This window comes from Thunnus thynnus, chromosome 4 (genome assembly GCF_963924715.1).
Source record: "Thunnus thynnus chromosome 4, fThuThy2.1, whole genome shotgun sequence".
NCBI lineage: Eukaryota > Metazoa > Chordata > Actinopteri > Scombriformes > Scombridae > Thunnus > Thunnus thynnus.
Window position 1 is genome coordinate 20,488,161 of NC_089520.1, and position 19,915 is coordinate 20,508,075.

The following is a 19,915-nucleotide window of genomic DNA, read 5'->3' on the forward strand; positions in this document are numbered from 1 at the left end:
GCAATCAGGGCCTCCCTCAGGCTCAGCTTCCCTCTTTGATAAACAATGATTATTCACCAGGTGATCCTCAAAAACACATATACTTTCACTGTCTGCCTTTTTGAAATTTCATCCAGTGTATTGCTCCCACCATCACAAAAAAATCTGCTTAGTTTCTTGTTATAATGAGATACTGTTCTCATCATAACACCATCTTTTACATGTTATTACGAGATCTTTTTCATGGTATAACAAGATAGTTTCGTCTTATAATGACACGCTTTTCTTGTTATTACTAGATACTAAATTATTCCATTTTAACAAGAAACTTTTCTTGTAATAACAACATACCACTTTATCTCGTTATATCGCATAACTTTCTTATTTCACAAAATGAGCGTTTGTTATTTAAACAAACTTTTCTCATTATAAAATGATAAGTTGGTATGTTGTTGTAACAAGAGACTTTCATATGTCATTAAAAAAAAAGAGGATAAGATTCAGTCAGTGCCTATAGAGACGATATTGTAGCCTGTATCAGCTAGCAGCCAATGTAGCACTTTAAATGTTTTCCACATCAAGACAAGTGTGATAAGTTGACAACAATTGTGGTGTTTTTTAAGAAGTGTGATTTACACATGCAAACTGAGTGGGTGACAATTATTTTTACAAACCTTGATTAAAGTTTAGGGATATTTTTTGTCACTGTGCCTTACTTTCCACAAAAAAGCATTTTCAGCAAATCAAAAGCACTTTTACTGCATGATGGTATTTTGGCATTCTTGACACTCCATAGCACAAGGTCATTTAGAAGTGTGTGTATATATACAAGTAGTGTATGTGGGGTAGCTGTGTGTGTGTGTGAAGTGGCTGAGGATTTGACTGGATAATTGAGTCCAGCTGTGTTAGAGAAAGCAGGCTATGCTGTGGCGTCTAAGAATTGGCTGACAGTAGACAGAACTCTGCTGCAACACGGCGGCTTAACCTTTGCACTGTACAGTTGATCTTATCCACATGGCGATAGACAGGTGTTAGAAAAAACAGCTAATCCTCAGACACATGTTCTAATGATGTTACATTTTACACTGCCAAGATCTTGGTGGACTTAACAGCCAGAGGGCCAACAAGAGTCCCAGTGCAGCATCTTGACAGTGGCCACACACACACACACACACACACACACACACACACACACACATAAATATACAGTAAAGTGGTGTCAAATTTGACAACAAGATATGACATTTTTAATGCAAAAACTTTTTTTATGCAGTGCCCTTAATGCTCTCCAGTCCATTCATTCAGAGAACATGAACTATTCAATAACAGCATGAACTAAAGAGGCGAACTGATGCAATGACAGACCACAAAGGAAATGTGGGTGGGAGGCTACTACTCGTGTGTTACATACTGAAAGTCTGACATGGCTTTCACACCACACACATCTATGTATGTATTATAATGAACACTGTAAAGAGGTGCCTCTGTTAGAGGTACAGGGTATATCAAATTTAAACTGACCAATATATTACCCAAAGTGGAGTTTGTAAGCTTTTGGTGAAGCCACAAAAAGGCTCATAACATGATTGCACCTCATGCCATGCACTCCTGGTCTGAACAGGCGGGCAACCACAAATCCTGGTAATCAGCTGTGACACACCCTTTACTGTGCCTTTCCTCCCACTTTAGTGAGGTTAAGTTCATGATGAGCCACCAAAACACCAAATTGGCCTAGGCAAGAAAAACACTGCTTGTCCAATAAATGCACTTTGTGGGCATAAAGCCCAACCATGCACCATCAAAAACACAGAAAACAGAAAAAACAGCCTGATAGAACTCTGTATTCTGTGTACATAATTAGTTGCTTTTGGTTTTGTCTTTGCTCTTTGACTTGGTGTTTTATCTGTTATGACAAATCTGCATAAGTCTCAGTAAAATCTCATTAAAGTCTGTGTTGTACTCGAGAGGAATACTTCAAAAGCAGGCGCGTATATTGAGCATACACCTTTATGTTTTTGAAGGACATCAAAACAGAGCAGTAAAACAGAGTCATCCTGACCGGGACAGACTTCCATATGTGTTGGATCACAGCCTACAGTCTGTTGGCTGAACCCTTCCAATGCAGATTCATTAGCAAGCTGAATGCCACTGTGATTTACAGCTACTGCAGCTACAGCTACACCGCAGCAACCCAACCACGGATCATTTTGCTCCTCCAGTTTACCTCATTTGCCACAGTGAAAAGAAACACTGAAGGGTTACTTAGCTGCTCTATACTGCAGTTGCTATGCCAGATAGTGCAACGTTTCCTTTCTCCTACTGGTTCACAGATCCTAAGAGACAACAGCTAAATTGATTTTAATTATGGAGCAGACGTTTCAGGGTGTATGATGAATTTCAATTTATTTTATTTGAAAAGGGACAAACATTCAAACAAATGTAAATGTACCCCAAAGGCTAGAATGGGAATGGGACTGATGAATGGGATTTATGATGTACCTCATCAAATTAGATTGGCTTGGTATCGTCTGTCATACAGACAGATATAGATGTAACATAGCACCATTAGAAGGCAATTCATGCAATATTGATACAGAGAATAACCTGTCTGGAAGAGATAAGACAGGGCTTGCAGTGGTGTCCAGATATGTGTGTGTGTGTGTGTGTGTGTGTGTGTGTATGCTAATCTCTTTGTGTGTATAATATCCAAGTGACTGGTTTGGCAAGAGCTGGGAGAAAAAGTGTTTGGTATCTTTAGAATGCCAGATCTTTGTATATGTGAGCTTTTTCAGTTTTGAAGTTGCCTTTGCTCAAATCCAATTGATGTCTCTGTTAATTCCATGGTCAGCAGGGCACAGCTTTGAAAATGTATCAGTGGATATCCAGCAAGTTTCTTTTATAAATACATCTCCCAACATTAAACATTAAATGGGATGCAGTCTGTGTCCAGAACACATTTAAAAACGGTGACGCATGCTTTAGTTATGATACAATTATGAGCAATGATGTCTGCAACTGTAGGATAGTACCAGATGCTTTACTGGTGCTTTGTGTCCTTTGGGTACTGGCACCAAAGTGCATCTATGGCTTAAGTCCCATTTAGTGTTACCATGTTGTTGAACCATGGCTGCTCTCTGGTGGTCTGAGGGGCAAAGGGTCAAAGGTTAAATTATATCTCTAGGCTTGGGTTGTTTGAACACAGCAGTACACTATCAATACACTGCTCTTGTCAAAATGACAAGTCCAGCTGGTGGAAGTCAGCGTGTGCAACATCAATACTTTAGCTGGTTTGCAGTTTGTTTTACAGATCTTGCAGATCTCTGCTCTGCTCTGGCCCCTGCGTCTGTGCAGCTGTACATTATCAAATGTTGGCAGTGTGTCTCCTCACAAAAAAAAAAACCTGCTAAATGATGTGCAAATCAGCAATGTGGCATATTGATGCCCTGCTTGAAAATGAGGGCAAGGGGAATTTGAATAGAAAAGCTAGCGGCATGTGCCCACGTGCCCCTTGTCTTTTGAAACTGTGTTTGGCTCCTTCTTTCTTTCGGCTGTTTCATTGATAAGCAGCAGACAGCCAGTGTGGAGGGGATTAAAGGCCTTCACAGAGCTGAGTCTTGGATTGATAAATGCACACTTCCTTCTGGAAATCCTGGCTCAGACACATCGTATAGACTCTGGGTGATTAGATGGTGGCATTCAGTGCAACCATGACTAAAGCACGGGCACTGTTCTATACAAAGCTTACTTGTTCAGGGTATGCACATTATGGAGGTAGCTTGCAGTTCATCAGTTCATCCTTGAATCAAAGGATTATCGCGATCTTCTCTGACCATACACTCTTCTTTGTTTCCCTATTCACTTCCCCTGTCTCTGTGTCTCATCTTCTTCACACTCTCCCATGCATTCACAGATTAAACTCCATGTCTCTTCCTCACGGAGACAGCGAGAGAGAGCAGAAATTGTGGAAACCATGGAGACAGTCAGGCAGTGCTTTGCAGGATGAGACAGATGTAATAGGATGCCAGAAAGCTGCACTCGTCTCTCCTCCTCCGCCTCTTCCTTCTCACTTCTCTAGAGACTCATCGTTTGCCTTCTGCATGTTAATGATATCCTGTGTATAAATACCGAGGGCAAGGAGCCATCCAAAACCAAAAACCCTTTTGAAGCCCTCTAGATTAATTGACCTGCATGCTCTTGACTGATACTCAGCTTTTTATGGGAGACCAGCAAAGAGAAGTGTGTACAGAGTAGAAATGGAGGTGTGTAAAAGTCTGTGTGCAGAATTCGGTCCTCTGTGATATATAGATCTAGTTCATGAAGAGCCAGTATAGAAAAGCTAGTGTCTCACACATAAAACAAGTCGAGGAGCTACATTTATTACTGTGTTAAAATACTCAGCTCCCAGAGATGTGGTTGGTACACAGGCCTAATTAGCGACCTTCTGCTCCTAATTCCTGTGAAACGAGGACAGCGACTGGGGAAAAAGAAATCTTGTGTCCTTTGTCTCTGTCTCTCTGCATGGCTTTAACCCTCAGCATTACCAATCTGTACCTGGCCACTTTAAGACATTTTGGTTGTTCTCAAAATCAAATCAAGATCACCCTTGTACATTTTTATGCTTTAAACTGTCAAAGTTGATGTAAGAATAGGCAGTGATACCTCTGGAAATAAGTCCTGTGCAGTGTGTTTTTTGCCATGTTAGCAGCAGGGCTCTAGGGATGGTAGTGTTGGTCAACCACTTTGGTCCAGACTGAAATATCTCAACATTTATTGGATGGACTGCCATGACATTTTGTACAGGTTGACAATAAATCCTAATGACTGTAGTTGTCCACTGACTTTTCCTCTTGCACCACCATGAGGTTGGCAATTGTGGTTTAGAGGTAAAAATTTTGCATTGCCATATATTCCCATCAAAGTCAGCTGTATTTAGTGCAATGCTAACATGTTAAACTAAGATGGTGAACATGATAAACATTATACCTGCTATAAATCAGCATGTTAACATTGTCATTGTGAGCATGTTAGCATGCTGACATTAGCAAAGCACTGCTGTGCCTAAAAGAGCCGCTAGCATGGTTGTAGACTCTTAGTCTTGTTTGGTGAATTATGAACATGATTTGTTATTTGTGTACACAGCTGCAATGATTAGTTGATTAATTGATTTGAAAATTAATTGCCAACTTTTTAAATAATCAGTTAATCCTTTTGCCAAATATTCTCTGGTTTCAGCTTCTCAATGAAAGGATTTGCTGCTTTTCTAATCATTGGTCACTTTGATCTTTTGGAAACAGTGATCAACATTTTTCACCATTTTCTGACATTTTATAGACCAAATGACTATTGATTAATCATAAAAATAATGGATAGATTAATCAATAATGAAAATACCTACAGTATAAATTCCAAAAATTGTAGGTTACTGATATTGTCAATGTGACATGAAAAGCAAATAACTTGGTACTCCAGTCAAGGGAAACACCTAATAATCTATAGGAAAAAAGTGACTAAAGATTTACCAGCAGTATTTTATTGAGGACTGCAGGTCCACAGCAAGTTTGATCAAGGATTCACCTCTGTGAATAGAGCACAGTGAGCAGTGTTGGAGTGGGAAGCTGAGGAGGATAAAAAGGTAGGAAAATGGGAGCTTGGTTGTGCTCAGGGATATGATGAAGCATCTCTGACCACTTTTAGGGATTAGCAGAGAGCAGAAGTGCATGTTCCCCAAACCTCTCAACCACAAACAGCAATTATACACCGAGGAGCTGCATCCCTTACAGGCAGATAGGTCGGTCAAGCAGAACTGGTGCAAAATGAGGGATGGTGAGACAGTAGAAATAGGCCATCCCAGAGGAGTGAAGCAGAACATGGTCTACATTAGGTCTTCTATTGTTAGGAAGCCTAAATCCTACCCATCCTTTGCAAAGTCTGTCAGATTTGCTCATCTTATTTTGATACAGAAAATTTAGTTTAATCATTTCATTATTACTTCAAGATTGCAGGACTGAAATGTGGCGTTGATTGATGGGCGGATTTCTCAACTCTTTAAAATTACCAAATTAATTGACTCGCTTTTTCAGACAAAGTGGATCTCACGACACCATTCTTAATCTCACTTTGAGGAAGCAGGCCCAATAATAAATGGATAGATTACTTTTACTACACATGCCAACCAGTCTTCTGCCCTGTACTGACGTTGTGAGAATGATGTGCTGGTGTTTGTATCCCATCAGCCTGATGTAAGTGCAATTCGGGGCAGAGTTAAGTAAAGTAATAATGGGGAAAGCACTCTGGAGTAGCTAGATATCAACTTCATTAGATGTGATTAGCATTATGGAGGCTCTCTGAAGGGGGTTCTTTGATGTTGGTGCTGCTCATCAATTTTTTCTGCTCCACAGTGAAACCCTATCCCCCACCCCGCTCTCTCCCTCCTTTGCTCTCATTTCCTTCTCTCTCTTTCTCTCTCTTTGTCTCTTCCTCGGAGTTGGTTGATTGATTAATGCACCGATAGGATCCAGACAAGGGTATGGGTTTGAAGGGATTGTGTGTGTGTGTGTGTGTGTCTGTCTCGTTCTGTGTCTATGTGCCTTAGTCTTTCTATTTGAAAGCACCCGAGGCAGAGACAGTTTAAACTGATTATGCAGCAATCAGGGCCCATGACTCTCTGGATCATTATGGTCACTAGCATTATAAATTTAACCAGTTGATGCCCTACCAGACCATAGCATTATTTGGAGTATGGTGGATGGCAGAGAGAAAATGATGAATGGGGATGAAAGAAAGGAGGAAGAAACACTGGTATTTTATACCACAACAGGTTGTCTTCTTTTACTAAAACCCAGGATTGTGTCTGTTGCTGTGGTGTTAACTTTTATTGTTAACTGCGGATGCCTTCATCATTAGTCAGACAACATTATTACTGCCTCTAAAATACCACAGTGCTGTCTTTAGCCAGCAAAAAAGTCAATACGAGACTTGTACTCTGCAGTATTGTTGATATTCTTTACAGTAATCATTAAGTTACTGGATAAGAAACCATTTAGCATATTTTTTTTTACTTGAGATTACACTTGATAAAACTGAAAATTTTAAACAAATATAAAGAATGAAAAACACATTGCCAGATAGCTACACTATCCAGATTTGGATTTATTCTGAGAGACATTCTAACAATCCTGTATTGCTCTTGTTTTCCAGGAAAGACCAGCACCTGCTGTCCTCAGTAAACTGCTGGTACCTGGTGCTGAACCAGACGAGGCGGGAGAGCCGTGACCATGCCACCCTCAGTGACATCTATACCAACAATGTGATTGTCCGCTTGGCCCAGATCTGCGAGGATGTCATCCGCCTGTTCAAGAAGGTCAGTGGGACCACCGTTCCTCCCTCTTTGTTCACTACTACTATTTTTGTCCCAGATGGATGTATTGTACATTATCAGGCCATATCATAATTTGATTGTATACCTTTACTTTGTGATGGTGGGCCACGCACATACTTACATCCAGGTAACTTATGATTCGCCTTGTTTCATTACTGAATAGTAGACTACTCCTGTGCAGTCACCGTGTTTACACTCCTTCATTCACCGTGATAGAACGTGGTGTTCATGGTGAGCTGAAGGTTTGCAGTCGGGAGGGCTTTGTTAGATTTACAGAAGTACAACAATCTCCACCTACAATACCAGTCAAAAGTTTAGACACACTTTCTCGTTCAAGGGAATATGAAGGTGTGTCCAAACTTTTGACTGGTACTGTACATTAAAAACTTGTAGGAGAAAGCACAAGCAGCCAATCACAGTTCTTGTGGTCCCCATGTGGTATCTCTGTAGCTACTGCTGTTGCAACATCTCGTTGTATTTTTGAGGCAGTGTGCAGCATAGCCTATGACGAAGCTTCGGGGGCTACATGTGTAGACTCCATATCTACGTATCCCTTTAATGTAAAACTGTCAAGCTTACCATTAGCTGTGGGAATGAAAGCCATTACTCTAAATGTTGGCTTCAGTCTGGCTTTGCTATGCAGACTAATAACCTGATGCGCCAGATGGTTTGTTACACAGAACCATCTGAGAAGTCGTCCTTGGAAACTGTTTGGAAAAGGGCAAGCACTTTCAAAAAAATACTCAGCAGGTGATTGGCTGAACCATCTGTCTGTCACTGTCCATCGCCGTCTTACCTTTTCACGAGATTACGAGATCATGCGAGAACCCTCATAGGACGCTGATTGGTCTGAACCACCGGTGGTTCGGACACAAGCGCACAACTTGAAGCCTGACAAGATGGATTCTCGCACAATCTCTTGATGTTGTGATCTCACGAATCCTCGCAAGCTAAGCAGACTAATGGTAGCCAACAGAACTGCAGTACTTACAAGCTTTGTTTCAGCACACATGGAGTTACTAGAAGGTGTATGAGATCTGTCTGGCCTGCAGAGCAGTAGAAGTAGCATGGGGAAATGTGGAACTGAGACCTCTCTCACCAAATACTCTGCAGCCCCGACTACTGTGAGAAACATTTGGCTCTCTGTCAGCACATAGCAGAGATGACTGAGGCCTTATCCAAACATCAGAACCCTGTTTTCACCTTGCAGGCCTTCCTGTAGGTGAGCTCCATTCTGCCTACGAAGCTCCATTCAGATATTACCGCGTGTGTGTGAACATGTGCATGTGTCTGTGTTTGTGTACTTATGTGGATGCCTGTGTGTGTCAGAGACTGTGCCAGGACTGTGCCATCCTTTTTGAGCCATGTGGCTTCAGGTAACTTTTTCTACATTTGAGAGTATGAATGGATGGCTCTGCTGGCTGCTAGCTGGCAGACATATTGGAGGGCGATAAATAATGTATCAAAAATAGTGTCATTAAGCTCTGAAGAAAAATGTTAAAAAATGTGGAACTGAAATGAAAAAAGAGTTTTGGATGATTGACATGGCAACATAATCAAGGACAAAAAGAGAGCTGGTAAAAAAAAAAAAATCAAGGGCTTTGTTGTTTAATATATGAACAACTGCAGTAGCACAGCTGTGACTTACAGTGTTAACAATATATTTTATTTATCATCTCATACCATGTTAATTATCTTATGGTGGTTAAACCTAAATTAGGACCAGCTTTGAACCAGATATTATCAGGAAACACCCCAGCTTCCATATTTTACTGGTGTGGTGTGAAGGTCATATCTCAGTAGAAAGGTTCAGTGTTACAAGACTGTGTTCCTAATAAACACAGTAATAACAAGGAAACTAATACAATTACAGTAGGTGTGGCAAATGTGAATGTGCAGAAGGCAGAATTTCCCTTCTTTCTGCCCAATAACAATCAATATGCATACAATGTATATTCGCTGGCATTACTATAAGGGCCGACATGCCACATCTCTTTCAGAGCGTTGCATCACATTTGTTCACTCCCTGGTTGAACCCTCCTTGCTCCCCCTGAGCCTCTGCAGTACATGCTGCAGTCTGTCTCACTTCAGAGCCACCGATGCATACAGATGCCATTCACCAGCTGCTGGAGCCCTCAAAGGATTTTCCCCATTTATCACATCCAGTCCGATGTTTGTTTGAGTTGGACTTAATACCTGCACTCCAGATAAAAACAATGCAAAAATAGCAAATCCCCTCTGTACTACTGAGGTTACTGTGTTATTCTTCTTTTGGGCAGAATTAATAATCTAATTTAGAAAAGAACTGTCGGAGCAAGAATTTGTTTTATGAGTTTTTCCCTCTTTGATGATTAGTTTAGTCTCTGACTCACCGTTAACAAGTTTTTTCAAGCACAGTTATTTTAGCAGAGCAGGGTGTGGATAAACACGTTAACTTTCATCTGAATCCCTCTGAACAGTGGTAAGGTGTGGTTTGAGTGGATTTGTATGTTTTTGTGTGTGTGTGTGTGTGTGTGTATGTGCAAGTACATATATTGCAAAATCTGACAGAAAACAATACTTCTCATAGTGATTCATAGGTGAAAGTACCACTATATATCTTGTTGAGTTGCAGCGTTCTGTTTGCACCAATAGAAATGAGTCAGATGTCGACACTAATGTGACAGTTTCTAAGAAAGCTTGAGCTCCGGGGGTTTTTGCAAAATCCCCCCCCCCCCATTTTTAATTATATTATCATATTTGAATGTCACACATTGCTCACTTTAGCATGCAGCTTACAGATATTGTTAGCTGCAGCCTAACACCCCACATGTAGCTCAGCTCATTAGCTCTGTGCATCCATCTCCAACAGACAAGTCTCATTGTTTCACTCATTTGAACGTGGATATATTGTAATTCATCTGAACACCTTTAACAGTTTTTCCTTTCAGTTTGTCATCTGCAAAAACCTTTGAAATCTGGAATATGTTTGAATGTTGGACATGTTTTAGTTTTAGCAGAGCCAAGTGTGAAAGTTCATTTTTGACTTCATAAACATTAGCTTGGCAAAGAAAAAAAAAACATTTTATTAGTTTCTCTTACTTACTATCCTTTTTACAGAGCTTTAACTAAACATTTGACTGTCTTCTCCAGCAGATGTTCATTTTTATTTCCCATAAATCAGTTTTTACATCACGAGGCCATTGTCCACCATGCCAAAATGCAGTGTGTTTCACATTACATGCTCTCATTCATCACAGCAACCAGACTTTGTGAGAGATTGTAGTTTAGCCACCAGATTTTTTTCGGCAATTACTTGCAGTATCGGCACACACGGCAGTAATTATCAGATGTCTCAGGGTTGCACTTTGGCTCCCGCAAACTTTTTTTGGTCTCTGACAACATCATAGAATCATAGAAAATCAAGTATCTTGTCCAAATTTGTCTCAATATATATACAGATAACATGATGGTAGCATTAAACTGGGCTGCTACAGTACCTGGAGGGACATATTGATGTTAAGAAGAAAATTTCAAATTCTCTGGTTCCAGCTTGTCAAATGTGAATATTTTCTGTTTTTTTAGTCCACTGTGACAGTAAACTGAATATCTTTGGGTTGTGGACTGTTGGTCAGGACAAACTAAAACTGCTAACACTGCTACATGGTAGCATTAAATACTGGCTAGTAATGTTGGGAAATATTAATGTAATGACAAACTTATTATAATCAAACTGGCTGGTAGTTCAAACAGTTTCCTGTTTGCGATTGAACTGAGGATGGTTTTGCATCACCCCTCTCAAACATAACGACTTCCTATAGCTTTGTGAAGTTAGAGGGGGTGTTACTTCTGTTTTTTTGAATGTGTCAGACCGTCACACTGAGACATGCTTTTGGTGCATTTTCAAATAAAGGCTTTATTCCTCTCTCACATGAAAACAGATGTTATTACATTCACTCCGTCAGTTACTGCATTTTCCCTTCCAGCCCATGTGTGTCTCATGTTTTGGATTTCAAGGCTTGCTGTGAAGTATGATGACGGTGAAAGAGTCAAGGTACATTTGCCTTAAAAAAGCTGCAAGAAGGATTAACTGTGCTGCTTCATGAGGTGTATTTGTGGGAGTTTCTTCAGTGTTATTCCAAGCAAAACACAATGCACCCAAATGAAATTGGTGGCAGAGAGAAATGATGGCTCGAGCAATCTTTCCGCTATTAAGATGAGATATGAAAATGGAAATTGGACTTGTTCCTCTTGATACATTATTGATTTTTATTTATGCCTGTAGAGCACAGTGAAACATCAATAGGCAGTGTTTTGTCAGAGGATGTCACACATCGTCTTGACCCCTTCATGCATCTCACACGTGCACACTTGCGCACAGTCTCTCTTCACAAATGTACAAACACAAACACTCACACATAGCTAAAGGGTGAAACTAAGTGCGTGAAACTAACAGAGTCTAAATATCAAGTGTATTGTACTGTAGCATGCAATAACCACAGGAAATGAAAGGCACGTAGTTACGTGTTTTTGCTATTCAATAACAAGTAGAGATGTACAATAGGTCTGCTAAAAAGGACTGTCTAAATCGGTATGTTATTGTGATTATGCAAACAGTGCTTAAAGTTCTCATGCACCATGCCTGATTTCAGTTTTAAATTAATATAATACTTAATGCAATACATTGTATACATTTCCTGCTGGACAACTTTTCAGGCTCACATATCTTTTCTTGCTTTAATCCCTGTGCAAATAGGCACGAGATTAGTTTTTGAATTTATTGTCCTCCCATAGTTTCATTCATTTCCTCATGCAAGCTGTTTCATGTTTGGCTGGAAAGAAAGAACTGTTGAGACAGAGGGAAGGGGGAGCAGCGACGCTTTGGATTGTAGATTTTCAAACTTTTGAGAATTCAATTAATCTGACATAAAACAGCGGAACATTAAGTACAAATAAAACAAAATATGACATCATGTTAAGTCGGGATTTTTCTTCCCCCCAGTCCAATCTTTGTTCATGCAGACTTTTCTATTGTTTTCTGTGTTGGGATTGTTGTTGTTTCTTCTGTTACAACAAGATTAGAAGTTTATAGCTGCAGTACTAATATCCCTGTGAGGTTGTAATGCAGATAAAACATGGAGATACAACAAAAAATTTGGCCTGAAAGTGTCACTAGGACAAAGGGCTACATTTTATTTTACTTCATTTTCAGTCACCTTTTAATGAACTTGAAGTGTGGACAAGTGGAAATGCTGACCTCTGGGTAGGTGGGTGCAAATGGTAACTCAGGAGATCACCAGATCATCCTCTCATGTCCTAAAATATCTGCACCAAATTCAGTGCCAATCCATCCAATAGTTGCCGGACTCACAAAGTCATGGTGTCAGCGTAGTTTGCTCCAATAGGTCACAGCTGAAGGCTTAAACATGATTTGTTCTCTCACCCTTGTTCTCTCTGCTTGTTGTGTTTCAGAGCAAGGACATCGGGATCCAGATGCACGAGGAGCTGGTGAAGGTGACAAATGAACTCTATACTGTAAGTAATACACTGTGCCTCCTACAGATCGATCCCTCCCACCTCCTCTTACCACTGAGCTCATCCAAAGTTCTGTTTCCTCTCTCTGTCTTCCTGACATTTTCTTTCATGTTTTCTCTTTTATTCCTTCTTGAATGCTTTCACTTTGGCTGTTTATTGTTTTACTCTTTGGATGAAAGTCTAATTTCTTTTGCAAAAAAATAGACTTTGTACACACCAAGAAAAAGCAAATACATGTTGTGACCATGCAGGCTGTGTATCAAAGAGAATTATTTAATTAATTTCTCCGTCAAAACTTTTTATTTATTGTACACCTTTTGAAGATGAGGATGATGATAGTGAGGATAAGTGAGGGAGAGAGTCGGACAGTTGTTAGTCATGAAAGTATGACATTTCTCTCTAAGTGAAACGCATTCTGGGCTCATGTGACATTCACATCTGGTAGCAGCGGTCCCTCTCAGGGTTCACATCATTGGTTGTGTCTGTGGAGGCCTGTGAAAGACCTGATTGCTTGCCTTTAACACTTGACCGCAGCATTTTTTAGACAGTGTTTGCATAATTTTGTTTGTATCTGCAAAATGCAGCTAGAGAGCTTTTTAGGGGAAATAATAAGCAGATTGCATAATGTGCATCTTGTTTCCATAACAATGGACTTACTCATTCATTTTAGGTCATCTGTTCCAGCTCAGCTGCTTTGTTGTTTCTGATGCCACCACTCGGCTTTGCTATGGATAGTCAGTTACTCTCATGACCAGTTTCTCTGTGATATTTTCTCCATCATTGTTGCTGTGCGAAACGGCCTTCTTCTTCCTTTTGATTTGCCGCCTGAGAAGGAAAGCAGTTCACATCACTTGCTTCTCTAAAAAGCGGATCTTTTTTCTCAGCTTTTTCACAGCCCAAATTGCTTTTTTTTTCTCCTTCTTTTTCATAGCGACCTCCTCTTGAGCAACCTGCAGCTGCTCCCCATATGTTTTAATATAAAAAGGTGGTGAATGGGTGTATGGATGCATGTTTCCTCTTGTACTTTATAGCCAAATTGGGGCAGCTTTAGCAAAAAAATAATAATCACATAATAAATATTATAATATAATTAATATTTCATTGTGTTTTTGTATTCTATATTATAAAACTGTCAACTGACTTTTGAAAAATAAAACATGATTAGAGGGCAGTATTAATGAAGGCAGCATGTCCTCCAAGCCCACATTTTTTGACATTCATTTATATTTTTGAATGGGCTGTCAGTATATCAGACTGTGTTGTTATAACACTGTCAGAAAACATAAGCAATAATCTTAACATTTGTTATGATAAATGTTTGTAATTAACATTGCTGTAGCTGTAGATTTTTTTCTAGACCTATTTCTCCAACTATTTACAGTTGTACTGTATCTGCTGTACAATAATTGGTAAAAACTCAGTAACTGAATTGTAAATAATGAGATTATCTGCAGGAAACTCTGCAGATAAATAAACGTATGTCAGGGATGTGGGCATACTGTGCTGGTCTTTCACTGTTTCAAAGATGAGCTCTTATTGAGGGAGGCTTAGTGCCCAAAACTGGATGAGCTCCAGGCAACTTCAGCAATCTTCTACCCCCTGAAGTGCAACAGAGGAGATGGCAGAGCTGCCTTATATGACTTATTCATTTGAGCAATGTGATGAGAGTCAAACTACCAAAGGGCACTGCTGGCAAGTCTCCCTGATAGTGCCATCTGTACATTTGGATGCTGCAGCAGATCAGTGTTGTGGGGCACATGAGATAATGAAAAGTGCTTGTAGGTTAATTACATTCAAATGCATTTTAAAGGTACTGTGACAAATGCTGTTGGTCAAACGCTTCAGATTTGACTAAGACTGCTATACAAAACTCTTTTCCATCTTTATGTTTATATGAAAATGCAACTATTTTCCCTCTACAGCAGCTTGTGCCTTCCAGCCACTATCAGAGTGTATTTCAGGTTCATGATGGAGGTCTGAAACACTGGGAAACTGATCATTACCCAATTCTTGCTGGATTTAGAGTGATGAACGATAAGTTCACTAATTTTTCCCCTCACAAGCTGAATACAATGTTGTGTGATGATAAAATTCTCAGATAGTCTTTTCTCATGCTCTACTTGGCCTCAGCTGTGATCCGACTGAAGATTAAAATGTTGACGTATAGCCCGGCTCTTTCTGAATATGAGAAAAAGATTGTGGGAGGTGTGTGAAGCTTCACAGCTAAGGTGGAAAATTCATTGCTGCGATAACACACATTCCTCTATTTATAATTTCATGCTAGTCAATGAAGCCACATACATTTTCACATGTAATTTTTATTCTCTTGGTTTAACCTTCCATTTGATTTTTGTCCATATTTGAAGGGGGATCCCTGCTTTTGTACCTCCTCACATGTTTAAAAGGTCTTCCTGTTGTTTTCTTGAATGGCCTTTTTTATTTATTGTAAATTCTTTTATTGTGAAGATCTTTGAAATGAATTGAAATTAAGGGCTGTACATAGTTGACATCATTTGTAGGAAATGATTTTCCCAGGCAGTGCACTGGCAGACATAGAGATTTCAAGTATTTCACGAGTGACTGACCGATCTGAGTTCTCCTCTAGATGCCCCGCGGGCAGCAGTAAGGAAACAAAGTATTGTTTTTTATGACTGCACCCCTGTTAGTATTTTATTGTACAGAAATAGCTAAATCAATACCATGGCCACATGGTAATTGCCTAGTGGTATTTTCTAACATTTTTCATTGGCTGCCAACAAAACAAATTTTGCTGAAGGAAAACTGTGAAATCCCATTTGGATCCCTGGCTGCACAGTGGGAGGTAAGGGAGAGATGTAAGACTGTGAGCTAAAGCTATTGTTCAAATATTGTTTAAAGTATGACACTGCAGCAGATGTATTACTGAGAGCGAAGATGCTGTTGTCTTGTGGCTTGTTGTTAGTACCGAACCTTAAATGAGAAAAGTGAGCAAAGGCCTGAATGTGTGAGGAATCAGTCACTGACCAGCAACACTGTTCTGTGAGACTCAGTGTTCTTTGCTTCAACCTGTGTTAATTTCCTGCTACACAGACTTAATATCCCCACAGGGATCAATAAAGCTTGAGCTTATCTTATCTTTCTGATCTACCACCTTGTGTCTGATGTCTGTTCTTCAGCCTCATACACTGTTATTCTCTTGTTAACAGCAACACAGATTCAGAGTGCTGGTGTAGCTTTCATTCATGCATTGATTCATTCATTCATGTGTAGTCATTCATTCATCACAATATCACAACAAAATGAATGTAAAAATATATGGTTGGACTAACTTAGCCTGCTCAAAAAATATTGATAATCTTATAATAATATGATCTAGTGTCATAATAATTTTAATTGTATAATGTTTTTTGATATTGTGTTTTGAGAGAGTTGTTTTGTACCTCATGTTTTCATATTTTTCCTTATTCACAATCCTAACAATGGATTAATTTCTAAACATAAACTGTCTTATCAGGACTTTCTTGAAAGTGAGTTGTTCCATCTGACTGTGTCAAAAAGCAAATTTGTTTAAATTTTGTTTTGGTTAGATTTTTGCCCAAGTTATATTTTACTATAATATTGCTATAAGCACCTTTTAGACTTAATAGCAGATTTTTACTTTTTATTTTTATTTTTTATAGATAGAAAGAGAAGGGATGATGCTCAACAGTGGTCTACAGCCAGAGTCTAACCAGGGACATAGATATCATGGTCAGTGCTTTAAACCCCTATAAGCCACAAGGACACCCCGAGAATATTTAGATTTATGTTGAATAGAATCTACATCTGGCTTTGAATTTATTATGAAAAAACTCCAGCCTTTCTTTCACTGCTGGCTTTCTCGCACCAGCTCAGAGAGTCTGCTTAGGAGTTAAATAGCCCCTGGCTGTAGTCAGAAGACTCAACTATACACACACCTCCTGTAGACACAGCTGAAGCTCAGTCTTCCTGCAAATTACTTTGTGTCTTTAGCTGCGGGTCCTGTAGTTAGATAGTTAAAAGTTGGCTGGAAATCAGGCATGTTTTCAGAGGAATTTGAAATAAATGGTTTGACAGCCTGGGGAGGAATGTTAGCCTAGTTTTTTTTCATCGATGTCACTCTGAAAATAGACAAGCGTCTTTCATTCTATATATTTTACTTTCAGGTGTTTGCCTTCCAGCTCTTTGTCACTTTTGTTAACAGTTTCTGCACCATCTGAAGTGTTTATTCCAGCACAGATAGAGGCTTTTAAAGTGGCAGTACTGGTAAATATTACTATCACAGGGTTGGAGGTCAGTGAAAGATTATAGTTGCAAGTGACCCCACGGCAAACATGTGATTTTGATGAGTAGCTCTCATAGAGATAAAAGGAACCCCACTGTTTAAGTGCAGCACCATGTGAGTATAACTTACTTGATCACAGGAAACCTGGAGAAGGAAACAAATAAATTACTGTTTACGTTAACTGTCTAACATCCTGAGTTGTTGGTCGACGTTTCTGAATACTCTCAGGGCTCCAAAAATGCAAGACGTTTGAAGACGCAGCTCACATCTGGACGCTCCTTTACAAATGGACTTCCAAGGGGAGAAACTCTCTCAATGAGCATCTGGGACGAGTTAAGAAAGATGCAGGATGCTTCTGTCGTGCCTAATGAGGGTTTTCTAGGTTTTCTGTCACTACAGTCTTGTCATCACCATGTTGGAGTAGATGAGGGGATGTCTGAGTGTCAAAGTATGAGCATCTAAGCAGAGATCAAAGTGAGGAAGTAACTGTGGAGAAGGCAGAATGACGCTGCACAAAAGAGCTGAAAGTGAACAAGCCTGAGGTGATGAAGAGTTTACTGTAGAAATCATGGAGAAGAAAGCCGCAGTGAGAAGGGGGATGATAGGGTGAGTTGGAAATTTGACTAAACCATACACAACCTTGGGCCTCTGGATTCACTTAACACATTCCATGTGTAGTGACATCTGTGTTTCAGCTGTATTGATGCCCAAATTGATCCACCAGGCCACCATGAAAAAGCAAAGATCAAACCAGATTTTGGAAGGGAAGGACATTCAAGACTTTGGAAGATATGATCTTTGCTTATTGTTTCCTTGTTGTTGGCAGTATCAGCACTGATGATAAATGTTTCATGTCAGTATGTGACACACTAAGCAACTGGTGCCTGATGAAACTGTGATATCCTGACTGGTTACCTCTTAACTTAAACTGTAAAATGTAATAAGCTGAGTCAATCTGTTTGGATTTCTTCCATGTTCCTTCGGCAGGTGATGAAAACATACCACATGTACCACACTGAGAGCATCAGTGCAGAGAGCAAGCTGAAGGATGCTGAGAAACAGGAGGAGAAGCAGTTCAGCAAGTCGGGAGATCTCAACGTTAACCTCCTGCGGCACGAGGACCGCCAACCGAGACGCAGCTCGGTCAGGAAAATTGAGAAGATGAAAGAGAAGGTGAGTATGCCTAAGCTGTTGATAGTGTTGTGTTTGTTTACATATTACATAGCTCTGTTCAGTCCTTTTGCTAATAATTCTAAATCATCAGTTGACCATTTGGATGTATAATGCCTTTAAGAAGCTCCTCCTCAAAGCTTAGTGATGACGAGGTTAGGAGAGTCGGGTTTTATAGACGGAAAATCAGCTCATTTTGTTTGTTTGACTTGGTGAGAGAGGGATAGATCAGCAGACAGACAGCAGTGAGATGTCACAGACTCTCACGAGTATACTGAGGGTCCGCAGCCAGATACACACTTAGGAAACTGCAATACTTCAGGCCAATAACCCAACTCAGTTTCCAGCTTATGCAGATTTCTAGTTTGTGTAGTCTCAGCAGTCTGCCAGCAGTTCAGGGCTGGTGGTCTCTGGAGCACAATGTACTTCAGATGCACCCATGCATTTTTTATTCTGGATCTTCTTCTGGAATTTTTTCATGCAAATGAAACTCCCATTATCTCTCAGGTACAGGAAATCAAAAGACTGTCGGCACGACAGTGTTTCTCCTTCCTCAGGCTGGTATCCTCAGAGATGCTGCTTGGCTTGGGAACACTATTTATAACACAGCGTAGCAATGAATATTCTTTTTTTCCCCTGCTCTGCCTCATTTCTAAGCTGTTGCAGTTGTCTCATTACTCTGCCTGCAAACAGGTTTGAGGAGGAAGAGGGAGGAATAAAAGTTAATCTCTTTTCTTCTAACCTACTGCTGAAATTTGCATCACAGTGGCTTTGTGAAATTGGATATAAAATGTCCACGTATGGTGAAATTTACAAACAATTAAGATAATGAGCAAAGTATCACTGTTTGGAATTTGCAAAGTCAATATGTTGTGTTTCAGCAGAAATGTCACTTTATGAAACTGCTATTTATTGCTGTTATTTCCCTCATAAAATTTAGTGCCAAGCACAGTTGTATTTGTTTAAATTCACTCTAGTGATACAGGCCAGCAGAATGCTGGATGACATTAAGACTACAAATATGCAAAAATTGTGTTTTAACTCTACTCCTCACTAAGCCAGAGCCTCTTTAAGTGTCTCTTTGCCAGCATCCACATTCTGCAGCCTCCACTTTAGCGTTGAGAGACATAATAATAACTAAATCCAAGCCTGCCTGTGCCACTTAACATGTTACTATCTAGAGACAGCTTCTCTGGAGTCTGTTTCTCCAAACTTTCCCTGCCATCTTTACCTGTCTGATGGTCCCGAAGCTTCGGCTGCCTGAGCACACACTTAAACCCTCCCTACTGCTTGATTTTCCCACACTGATGGATTTTTCCTTTATCTGCTCTGTCTCTTCTCTCCTCCCCAGAGGCAAGCCAAGTACTCAGAGAATAAGCTGAAATGCACAAAAGCCCGGAATGACTATTTGTTGAACCTGGCAGCAACAAATGCAGTTGTGGCAAAATATTACATCCATGACGTCTCTGATATGATTGATGTAAGTATGCGTTGAGGCACATGTGTTTGTTTACATCTCTCAGCTGGGATATCTGATGTTGATTTAACTCCACAGCACTGTCGCTTTTCTCACCATCTGTTCCCGCGTCTCA

At 40.0% G+C, this 19,915-nt stretch overlaps 1 protein-coding gene across 2 annotated transcripts in view; it reads left to right on the forward strand.

Annotated features, from left to right (window-relative positions):
• The window catches only part of srgap3 (SLIT-ROBO Rho GTPase activating protein 3), a 60,506-nt gene that overhangs the window by 18,787 nt on the left and 21,804 nt on the right, over positions 1 to 19,915 (forward strand). For both annotated transcript variants that reach the window (XM_067587400.1, XM_067587401.1), the window contains exons 3-6: positions 7,177 to 7,339; positions 12,809 to 12,871; positions 18,141 to 18,326; positions 19,675 to 19,803. In XM_067587400.1, coding sequence (XP_067443501.1) covers positions 7,177 to 7,339; positions 12,809 to 12,871; positions 18,141 to 18,326; positions 19,675 to 19,803 — 541 coding nt within the window. The remainder of the gene's footprint in view (positions 1 to 7,176; positions 7,340 to 12,808; positions 12,872 to 18,140; positions 18,327 to 19,674; positions 19,804 to 19,915) is intronic.